We start from the raw sequence: 12,232 nt of genomic DNA on the forward strand, positions 1-12,232 counted from the left end.
AGGATTGGGGATGTATACCATCTATTATGATGCTTTGTGCGTTAGCCTTGGTTATATGTTAATACAGGATGGTAGGGTGATTACCTATACATCGTGCCAGTTGAAGCCCCATGAGAAGAATTATCCGGTTCATGATTTGGAGCTATAAGCTATTTTTCACACGTTCAAGATTTGTAGGCACTACTTATATGGTTTGTCTTGCGAGGTATACACTGATCATCGAAGGCTTGAGCGTCGGCTAAAGAAAATTGAATTTGAGGCAACATAAGTGGTTAGAGTTATAAAGTACTATGATATGACTATCTTGTATCATCTGGGGAAGGCTAATGTGGTAGCAGATGCCTCGAGTAGAAAGGCAGAGAGTATGGGGAGTTTGGCATTTACTCCAGCTGTAGAGAGGCCTTTAGCTATGGATGTTAAGGCTTTAGACAATATATTGGTGAGATTTGCTATTTCTAAGCCTAGTCAAATTCATCCTTTTGTTATTGCGTAGTCATCCTTGTTTGAGCACATTAAGGCTCACTAGTATGATGATCCCCATTTTCTTGTCCTTACGGATACGATGTTGCAAGTTGGTGCTAAGGAGGTGGCTATTGGTGATTATTGTGTATCGCAACTTTAGGGTAGGATTTGTGTTTCTAATGTTGATGGCTTGAGGGAGTTGATTGTTGAAGAGCCTCATAGTTCATGGAATGCTATTCACCTAGGTGCTACGAAGAAGTATCACGACTTGAAGAAGCATAATTGGTGGCAGAGGATGAAGAAGGACGTTGTTGGGAATGTATCGCAGTGTTTGAATTGTCAGCAGGTTAAGTGTGAGAATCAGAAACTAGATGGTTTTGACCCGGAGATTGGTTATACCGAAGTGGAAGTAGCAGAATTAATACAAATTTTGTTGTAGAATTGCCATGGACATTGAGGAGATTTTACGTTGTCTAAGTCATTGTGGAGAGACTGACAAAGTCTTATCATTCCGGTCATGACCTCTTACACATCAGAGAAATTGGCTCAGATCTACATCAGAGAGATTGTCCGTCTCCATGGTGCACCTATTTTTATCATATAGGATCGGGGCACTGAGTTTACGACGCACCTTGGGAGAGCTGTTTAATAGAGTCGGGCATATTGGTAGAGTTGAGCACTACATTTCACCATCATATGGATAGGCATTCCGAGCGGAACATTCAATTCCTGGAGGATATATTAAGGGACTGTGTTATTGATTTCGGAGGCCAGTGGGATCAATTTTTACCATTATCAAAGTTTTCTTATATCTATAGCTACTAGACTAGTATCACAATGGCTCTATATGAGGAATTGTATGGGAGGCGGTGTCGTTTTCTATTGGTTGGTTTGAGCCTGGAGAGACTTGGTTATTGGGCACATATTTGTTTTGTGATGCTTGGAGAAGGTGAAGTTGATTGAGGAGTGCCTTTGTACAACACAGTCAAGGCCGAAGAGTTATGCTAATAGGAAGGTTCATGATGTGGCTTTTTTGGAGGATGGGAAGGTTCTTCCTAGAGTTTCGCCTATGAAGGGCGTGATGAGATTTTTGAGAAGATCAAGTCGAGTCCTCAGTATATTGGTCCTTTTTGATGTTTTGGAGTTAGTTCGTGAGGTGTCTTACAAACTTGCTTTGCCACCGAGCTTGTCGGGAGTTCATCTTCGGTTTCACGTTTACATGCTTCGGAAGTATTATGAAGATCATTCATATGTGTTGGATTTCAGTTCAGTGCAGTTGGATGAGAATCTGGCTTATGAAGAAGAGTCGGTGGCCATTTTGAATAGGCAAGGTCGGAAGCTGAGGTCGAAATATATTGGATTAGTGAAGGTTTAGTGGTGAGGTCAACAGGTCGATAAAGTGACTTCCGAGACCGAGCATGATATGCATAGCATATTTCCTCATCTTTTTCATATTTCAGGTGAGCTTATAAACCATTCGAGGATGAACATTTGTTTAAGAAGGGGTGAATGTAATACCCGTCGGTTGTTTTGTGTATTTTAGCCATGTTCCCTTATTGGATGCGTCCCGTATATGTGTTTGTTATTTGTGACTTGCGGGGTCGGTTGGTTTGGCTTCGGAAAGGTTTGACATGGAATTGAGACACTTAGTCTCATTTTGGGAGCATAATTTGTAAGAGTTGACCAAGATTTGAATTTTGAGAAAATGGTCTCAGATTGGTAATTTTGATGGTTCAGATAGGTTCGTATGGTTATTTTGGACATAGGCGTATGTTCGGATTTGGAATTTGAGGTTCCTAGAGGTTTTGGCTCTATTTAGCGAAAGTTGACAATTTGAAAGTTTGGAGAATTCATAGGTTTGACCGGGAGTTGAATTTTATTTTATCAGCATCCAGCTCGTGTTCCGATACTTTGGTTGTGATCTGGAATGTCAAAGTGTGACTCGGACGTGTTCAGCAAAGTTGAAATATTTAAAACTTAAGAGAAAAATTTTGATTACCTATTCTTGGTTTTGATGTTATTCGTGGTGTTTTGTACCCTTGGATTAATTTGGATTACGTATACGGACTTGTTGGTATCATCGGAAGGGGTCTCGGGGGGATCAGGTGTGTTTTGGGGTGGTTTCAAATAATTTCCATGAGTTTTGGAGCATCAAATTTTGCTGTTGTCAAGTGTCCATCGCGTTCGCGAGGGGTGTCTACCATTCGCGATGAATGATTTGGGATGAGGCTTTTTTTCTTTTCCTTCGCGTTTTAGGTTTCGCATTCGCGGAGTCTTGAAAATGGGTGGTCATCATGTTCGTGTTGTGTGGTCTCTTTCACGAAGCGTGTGAGTCAGGAGGAGGTTTGGCCTTCACGTTAGCGAAGCGGGGCTCACGTTCGTGAAGGCTTAGCGGGTTTATACATCGCGTTCGTGAGAGGTTCTTCGCGTTTGCGAAGGAGGATTCTGGGCGAGGCTGGTTTGTGCTTCGCAAACGTGAGGCTTTGGCGTTGTGCATGAATGGTAGTGCAGGGCAGACCACTTAAGAGACTTATTTTAGGATTTTACACATTCTCTATTATTTTGAACGCTTAGACTTCGAGAGGCGGAGATCTTGAAGAGCAAATTAACAACTACATTGGAGGTAAGGAATTTTCACTTTGATTTGTCTTTATATCATGATTCAACATGAATATCTACATCTAAAACTTGGAATTTCATAGTGAAAAATTGGTTTTTGTATACAGCTTAAGAGGGTGAATTTTTGGGATTTGAGGGTCGATTTGGACTTGGTTTTGAAATCTAATTACATATGTGGATTCGTCAGGTTATGGGTACTCGATATCTACCTCTTGATTTTTGTTTTAGTTATGTGGGCCCGAGTTGACTTTTGTTGACTTGTTGGAGTAAAGACTAAAGCTTTATTATTTGGAATTGATTCCTATGGCTTTGTTTTATTGATTTATTTTTGAGTATATTCAAGTCGTTTGGAGTTGGATTTTGACGATTAGGCGATCGTTGATTGATTTAAGCTTACTAGGTGGAGGTAAGTCTCTTGTCTATCCTTGTAAGAGAGAATTCTTCCCATAGTTGATCTATTTACTATTTCTTGCTCGATTTAGGAGCCACATATTGCAAGGTGATAAGTGTATATGTGTGGCGAGGTTTTTACCCTAATCGGTATTGTTGACTTGAATTATGCTTTGTTTGGATTATGTGAGTTATTATGCATGCTTCAATTGATTCTATGACTACGTGATAATTCATAAATATGATTTAGGAGCATGTTGATGTTATGACTTCTTGATTTGGGCATAATGGCTTGTTTTTCCATGTTAAGCTTTACTATCAATCTATAGTCATATACATATTTTATTTGCTCCATGATTTGATGGTTATATTACTTAATTGGCTCATGCTAAATAATATGACTAGACTATGCATTCATAAATAGCTTAATGAGCCGTCGTGAAAAATTGATTTATATGATTAGCCATAGCCATCTTCTCACCATATGATCCTTTATCAGCATTCTTGTTGTTATTGTCTAATGCTTCCTTATTATATTGTTTCATGCACATATGTATGAGCGAAGAGTTTTTTATTGAGGAAAGTTGATGATTTTGGCACTACAGACACTTTGAGCGGACATTGATTATTGGTTATTAATCATTAATGTAATATGAACAACGCTTGGATATAGATTCATCTCTCTGAAGTCAGGTGATTACCTATGTTATTGTATGCCCTATGAGCGTATGAACTCGGGATTTTAGTGCTTCTTTGGATACGTGGCCTGTGTCAGGCACACGGTTTTGTTTTGTGAGTTGTTGAAAAGGATTCCTGAGCATGCATATATATGTTTTGACCCATATAGTGATTGAAATAAATGTTGTTGTCATGTATTATGTCTTAATGTGAAAATTACGGTATTTATATATTAATTAATCTCCTTATTTGTAAAGCATGCCTAAAATCTATATGAACTATACTTCTTGAGCTTTTGCACTCATTTGTTTATACCATACTTTACTCTATATATTATTATCCTTTCACCTAATTATTGGACTGTTAGTCAGTATTGATGTCGACTCCTCGCCACTACTTATTCGAGGCTAGACTTGATACTTATTGGGTACCGTGATTTTGTACTTATACTATACTTTCGCACAACTTTGTGCATGTTTTGAGGTTTGTAATGGTGGTGTACGTCCAGCTAAGTAGGAGATTTAGAGGAGACTTTGTGGTGAGCCGTTCTACTTGACCAATCCACAGCACATTAAGTCTCCCTCAATACTTATCTATTCAGTCTATCTACTTCTTTCAGACAAACATTGTTATTCAGTTTACATTCTCACTCTTGTTTGATGCTTGTGATAGTGTGACACCGGATTTTGGCATTGTAGATGGTTGTGGTCGTGTTTATACCATGTCTCAGATATTTATATCTATGACATTAGTTTTGAGATATGTTTTCTTATGATATCATAATTTTTCTTATAATTATAATAGTCCGCTTTAATTAGGATTGACTGAGTGTTGGCTTGACTAGCGAGTGAGTTAAATGCCATCACGACCCTTAGTAGGATTTTGGGTCGTGACAAAATCATAGTAATCTGAAATAACATTTTATCATAAAGAGGCATATTCTCACAAATAATCAATAAGCTAAAGAAGGACATAATAATAAAGGTGTGGGTGTGTGCATGTCATGTGAAGCATGACTACGTCTAAATCAAGTATAACAAAAATTTCACGAATAGCCGATCTTGGCCAATTAAGAGGTCGAAATTCTAAATATGGTCACTAGCATGAAAGACAAGTTCACTTAGTCATAAAACTGATTAAAACATGAATCGTAGAAGGCACACAACCAAACAAGGCATAATAAAAGCTTAAAGTCTAATCCGGTGATGAATCATACTTAGCACCCATATATACGCTAGTCATCGTGCATATACATTGCTTCTCACATATTCCAATTAAGAAAATAAGATCATATCCTAAGGGTTATTCCCTCGCAATAAGGTTAGTCAAGATATTTACTTTAAAAGTCAAACCAACCCTCCAAAATCACCTTTCCGTTAGAAATTACATCCAACTGTATCGAATCTAGACAAATAATACTTAAGAATGTTAAACAACATAATATGAATCAATTCCAAACAATAAATCTTCAAACAAAAAGTCAGCAAAAGTCAACCCCATCCCACCTGGTCAAAACCGGACTTTAGGGGTAGATCATGTTTACCCATAACCCCACAAATCAAAATATTTTAGATTTCAAATCCAAATCAAAATCATAGTTCAAAACCTCAATTTTCACTCTCTTAAGTTATAGGCAAAACCCCTAATTTTCACTCCAAAATTCAAGGTTTTAGGTGTTAATAATCTATGTACATTCTTGGAATAAAATCACAAATGAGTAAAAATATCACGACCCGAAATTCCACCCTTGGGACCGTGATTGTGCCTAATATTGCACTTGCTAGGCAAGACAACGTTAGCTAGATTATCTAGCCAATTTTAACAATTCAAAATGAAACATAAATAAAGATAAGCCGAAATAGTCTGAAATGGAATAATAAAATACATACGACGATATCTAAACATCTCCCAGAATCAAGAGTCAAGAATACATAAGCAACTAGAGTACTACGGATATGGTCTGAAGCAAATACCACTATTTGAGACTAGATAAACAGTAGAATAGATAAGGAAGGGGACTTCAGGGCTACGAGTGTTGTGCAGCTATACCTCAAGTCTCTGAATGTAGGTGAATCCGAGCAGAACACTACTAGACACCACTGGGATCAACAATAATATCTGCACAAGAAGTGCAGAAGTGTAGCGTGAGTACAACTGACCTAATGTACTCTGTAAGTGTCGAGCCTAACCTCGATGGGATAGTGACGAGGCTATGACAAGACACCTACTTGAAACTTGTACAGATATATACATAGAGCAACAAAATAACAGGTAGAGAAATTAAAACACTAATTGGGAGAGGACATGCAAAAGGGGAACTATCAAAGAATAACAAGTACAAGATCACCAAATAACATCTTCCGAAAAAAGCAACAATGTAACCGTGTAAATCACCATCCGAAAATCAAATAAGGCAATGAAATAAAAATGGCACGGCATTAGCCTTCTCGCTTTTACTCTCGTCCTCACCATGTAATGTCGCTTTTACTCTCGTCCTCACCATGTAATGTCATAAATAAAATGGCACGGCATCACCCTTCATGCTTTTACTCTCAACCTCCCATTATATGATAAATGATGATAAGTAATAAAATGCACGGCATCACCCTTCGTGATTTAATGCTCACAACCTCTCAATAGATAATAATAAATGCAAAAAAAGCACGGCAACACCCTTCGTGCATTTCACTCTTTCTCGCGAAACAACAATACAAATCCTAGATAACAATGCAAGGCGGGAAGCAATTTCACTTCAATTATAGTGCTACGATATCAAACTCAACTTTCAAAATTTCCAACATCGTTAAAATAAACAATAAATACAAGAAGAATAATTAAGGAAGTAATAATCTATCTTAAGCATGGAAAACATAGTCAATGGAACACCCTAGTACAAAGAAATAATTTTCACTCGCATGCTTTAAACCCAATAACAACGTATATATACTCGTCACCTCACATATACATTGTCCCAACACATAATATACGTAGCAAATAGACCAACAAGTCCTAATCTCTCAAGTCAAGGTTAACCACGGCACTTACCTCACTCTGTAACCAAATCAATGCTCAACCGCAGTGTTTCCTCTAGAATTAGCCTCCAAAACAATCAAATCTAGCCAAATATAGTTCAAATAAATCAAAATAGGCTTTAGAAACTACCCACGAGTGAAAAAGATTCAATCTTTTATGATTTTAGAAAAAGTCAACAAAAGTTAACCCTTGGCCCGCTTGGTCAAAACCCGAGATTCAGACCAAAACCCAATTATCCACTCACCCCGAGCCCGGCTATGTAATTAGTTTTGAAATCTGACCTCAATTTGATGTCTAAATCTTAATTTCTCCAATTTTTTCCTAAATCCCTAATTTCTACCGTGAAAAGACATATTAAAGGCTAAAATCAATGGGTGTTTATGAAAATGTAATAAAAGAAGTTAAAATCTACTAACTAATGAAGTTGGGATAAAAATAACTCTTCAAAATTGCCTCTAGATCGAGCTTTAACTTGATAATGGTGTAAAATGATTCAAATACCTGGGCGTTAGCTGTTCCTCGCGTTTGCGAAGCACCTGACACATTCGCGAAGAACAGCGGCCAAAAGGCCTTTGCGTTCGTGAGCTACTCTTCGCATCCGCAAAGGCTTACTCCCCCTGCCTTTGCGTTCGTGAGCCAAAGAATGCGTTCGCGAAGGGTAACAAACAGACATCCTCCCAAAACCAAATAACTCCACTAGTTCGCGAGAGAACGATCGCGTTCGCGAAGGGTAAGCTCCCCACTAATTCGTGTTCGCGACCGTATCCCTGTGTTTGCAAAGAACGATTCCGCCCCATCCCAAGTTTCCCTTTTGCGATCGTGAAGCACATCACACTAGACACTAGAAACTGCTGAAAACCAGCAATGTCCTAAGTCCGACATGGTCCATAGCCTATCCGAAACTCACCCGAGCCCTCGGGCTCCAAACAAAATATGCACACAAGTGTAATAATATCATACGAACTTACTCTTGTGATTAAAATATCAAAATAACATCTCTAACTATGAATCGTACATCAAAATGCATGAAGTTTTAAAGAAAACTCAAGAACCTATAAAATCACAACCAAGCGTCCGAATCGTATCAAACCAACTCCGATTTGCACCAAATTTTGTAGACAAGTTTCAACTAAAAAACAGACATATACTAAGTCCCGAAATTAAAATCTGAACCCGATAGCCATAAAGTCAACCTATGATCAAACCTAGAAAATTTGCAAACCTTCAAATTACTAACTTTCGGCAAAATAAGTCAAATCAACTTAGGGACTTCCGAATTCAATTCTGGTCATATGCCCAAGTCCAAAATCACGATACGGACCCACTGATAGTCAAAATACCGATCTGAGGTCATTTACACAAAATTTTGACCATAGTCAACTCAAGTTATTTTTAAAGCCAAAATTTAAGTTTTCTTCAAGTTTTTACATAAAAACGTCCCAAAAAAAGATATGGACCATGCACGCAAATTGAGAAATATTAAATGGAGCTAATAGAGATCTCGAAACACGAAAATAAGGACTAGTACTCAAAATAACCTATCGGGTCATCATAAAAAATCACTTATGTCACGGCCCAACCTCGGGGAGCGCGACGGGCGCTCAACCGAGTGAACCCGGTCGAGCAAGCCTATTAAACCTTTCCTACCCGACTCATTCATAATCCAAAACGGATCGCATCACCATTTGTAAAACAGGGGAGAGATCAGTTATATAAATATATAAACGTTGCTAGTTCATTTTTCCTTATATACATTATGCCATAGTTGAGTTTCCAAAATACAACTCGATCCAACAACCACCCCAAAAGAGCAACATGACAATGCCGGCAACAAGGCCCCGGCTATACCTCAAAATATGAAAACTTATACAAAAGAAGGACTACATGACCCCTGGGAGAAATGGGGCTCACCAAGACTGTTGTGAGGAGAGATGGAGAGCACCACTATCTGCGATGGAACCACCTACATCCATTCAAAGATGTAGCGCCCCCGACAAATTGGACATTAGTAGTGTCGAATAGTACTAGTATGTAAGGCAAACACCAATCTTAGTAGAATGAACAGTGAAACAAAGAGAAGGCAGTCATAATAATTAATAAGTACTTCATAGAAATACAAAGAAACACCAAGTAAGGATCACATAGTTTCCAATTCAATCTTTCCATCTTTTTAGATTAATAATCTTTAGTTCTAAAGCCACAACTCACAATGCCACCGCATTTTTATACGGAGTCCGATCTCGGCCCGACCGGCTAAGCCATCTCAAGTGAGACATATCTATATCCATATCCACCATGTAAATCAATAATTTCAACACAAATGCCACCATGTTTATAGCATGGCATCCGATCTTGGCCCGACCGGCTAAGCCATCTCACTTGAGACATAACCTATTTCAATTGTTCACTCAATTCACATCTCTTTCCCATGTTTCATTTCTTGGCACAAACAGCCTCATTTATTAAATAGTTCTTGGCACTTGGGCATATTTTACAATTCAAGTCTTTCCCTTTTTATTCGTTCAAGTAACATCATCATTCATGTCGATAAGCACCATCACACAAGACATTGCACACATAAGGGAAGGAGCTTGGATATCATAATTACGTTCTCAAATAGCATGATGACACAGTGAACATCTAGAACAATTAGGGAGCATGAATCCTTCAATCCAACACACTAAGGCAAACTATTCTAATATGATCAAGTCGGAACTCACACCAATTTTTTGGACACAAAGAGTTCGATTCTAAGAAGAAAAGAGTTAGCCATACATACCTCAATTGCGCTTCTTTAGACTCTACAATTATCAGGAACCCTTAGCAAACTCAATCTATTTTAGCCATATACAAATTGAACCCAAAATTAGGAAAACGTTCATAGTTCTAGCTCACTTTTCCCCACACTCTTTATCACACATACATGCAAGATAAACCACCCTCTTTCCCATGAAGTATCACCCTAGTACCCCATTATAGCTATGTTTGAAATTAAGAGCTGGGGTGATGAAGCCTTACCTTTTAGGATGAAGAATTTGGTGCTCTACTTGAATATTTTCAAAGCTTTGAGTGATGGTTGAAGATCAATTTGATGAAAAATTAGGCCCCCCCTCTAGAACCCTCTCTCTCACTCTAGAAATATCATAAATGAGCTTCAAAATAGACTAAATGGGTGTTTTAACGTAATGGGGGTCGGGTTTTAAATTAAGAAAAAGGGTGCCCCGACACATGTATGTGGTCGCATATGCGACCGCATAATGGTTATGCGGTGTGCAAAGTGACCGCAAAAATGGCCCTCAGGGGCTTAAACTTTCGGCCCAGATATGCGACCAGTATGCGGTCCGCATACATGTTCTGTGGTCGCATAATGCACCGCAGAACTCCCTCCGCAGAAACCCAAGAGGAATTATGCGTCCAATATGCGGTCTGCATAGTGATTATGCGGTCGCATAATCGACTGCAAAACTAACCTCAGATTGGCCAAACTTTCTGCTTCACTCTGCGGCCACTATGCGGTCCGTAGAGTGATTATGCGGCCGCATAATGGGCCGCAGAAACGCGTTCTTCTGCTAAACATTTTCCTCTAAGTCCGTAGGGTACTTTTCAATCCAAAAAGTCCGAACTGCGGTACTATAGTAATGCAGGAATCTATCTTGGCACCACGAAACCCCGAGTTTGTGGTTAATATTTTTACGGGTCCTTACAACTTAACCTTTATTCTTGTATGAAAATTTCCTTGAAAAATCATCTTTCACGAAGTCTAGGGTTCAAAATATGAGAGAATGAGCAAAAATCCCGAAATCCTTACTTAAATGTACTGGCTAGGGGTACCTTTCCCGTATACGGCCCAAGCCTCATATTCACGAAGCACAAGTCTATGCTAGCCCATAAACCTCATTCGCAATTTCATAAGAACCCTTGCAATCGAAACCTCTCTTGCCACAACTATATGAACGCGATAACATCCGCGCGAACGCGATGCCTTCCCTCACAGCCTGCTCTGCGAACGCAACCTTCCTCTCGCGAATGCTTAGCCTATCACCCAACTCCCAGCTCCTTCATCGTAAACGCGACTGCCCCATCCCAAATATGAAAAAAAACTCCCCCCATTTCTAAATTCAACCCTCCACGATCACGAGACCATCTCTATGTTCGCGAAGCACACCAGACACCGACAAAATCTATAAAACCAAACATGCTATAGATGGTCCGAAACTCACCCGAGCTCCCCGGGACCCCATCCAACCATACCAACAAGTTTTTAAGAACTATCCAAACGTATCCAAAGCCTCTATATATGTATGAGATCATTGCATCTTAGAATCAAAGATCAAGCCACATGTCGAACTTCTCTTAAGTTCAAAAACTTTTAAACATCCAACCAAGCGTCTGATTCGTGGCTAAATATTTCGTATCACAAACCAAACTTTGCACACAAGTTCTAGTTAACAAAACAAACCTATTCCAAATCCCGAAATCATAATCCGATTCGGATAACACAAATTCAAATATCGATCAAATTTAAGAACTCTCTAATTCATCAAATTGCCAAATTTGGCAAATAGAGTCAATATCTTCTAGGAACATCCAAAACCAAATCTGAGCATATGCCTTAGTCTAAAATTACGATACGAACCTATTGAAACCATCAAATCACCAATCTGAGGTCGTTCACATAAAGGTCAAATCATGCCCAACTCTTCCTAGTTAAGGTATTCAAAATAAAACTAAGTATTCCAAATCATTTACGAACCCCATAAAAACCAAACCACCCATTTCTGCAAGTCACAAAACATCAAACACGCATACGAGAATCATCAAATGGAGGAGCAAGGTTCTAATACTCAAAACAAATGGTCGGATCATTATATTTTTCACCTCTTAAACATACAATCATCCTTGAACGAATTTAGAAATGTACCTGAACTGCTAAAAAGATGTGGATATGTGCTCTACATATCTGACTCGGCCTCCTATGTAGTTTCCTCCTCGGTTGGCCTCTCCAAAGCACTTTCACCAACGCGATCTCCTTAGACCTAAGCTTCTAAAC

The 12,232-nt window shown here is 38.8% G+C and overlaps 1 protein-coding gene across 1 annotated transcript; it reads left to right on the forward strand.

Moving 5' to 3' along the window:
• Nucleotides 1-295: 295 nt before the first annotated feature.
• On the forward strand, nt 296-1,837 carry LOC138892336 (uncharacterized). Its single transcript, XM_070176043.1, has 3 exons — nt 296-439; nt 623-871; nt 1,412-1,837. Exons 1-3 carry the CDS (start codon nt 296-298, stop codon nt 1,835-1,837), a joined length of 819 nt encoding a protein of 272 aa, XP_070032144.1.
• Nucleotides 1,838-12,232: the final 10,395 nt, after the last annotated feature.

The sequence above is a fragment of the Nicotiana tomentosiformis genome, chromosome 5 (genome assembly GCF_000390325.3).
Source record: "Nicotiana tomentosiformis chromosome 5, ASM39032v3, whole genome shotgun sequence".
Taxonomy (NCBI): Eukaryota; Viridiplantae; Streptophyta; class Magnoliopsida; order Solanales; family Solanaceae; genus Nicotiana; species Nicotiana tomentosiformis.

Bases quoted from the DNA above. Each gene is read 5' to 3' on its own strand.
- LOC138892336 (XM_070176043.1), top strand. From the start codon at position 296: ATGACTATCTTGTATCATCTGGGGAAGGCTAATGTGGTAGCAGATGCC. The intron at 440-622 runs GTGAGATTTGCT...TCGCAACTTTAG, and splicing joins AGGCTTTAGACAATATATTG to GGTAGGATTTGTGTTTCTAA. The intron at 872-1,411 runs GTAGCAGAATTA...TGCTTGGAGAAG, and splicing joins TTGGTTATACCGAAGTGGAA to GTGAAGTTGATTGAGGAGTG.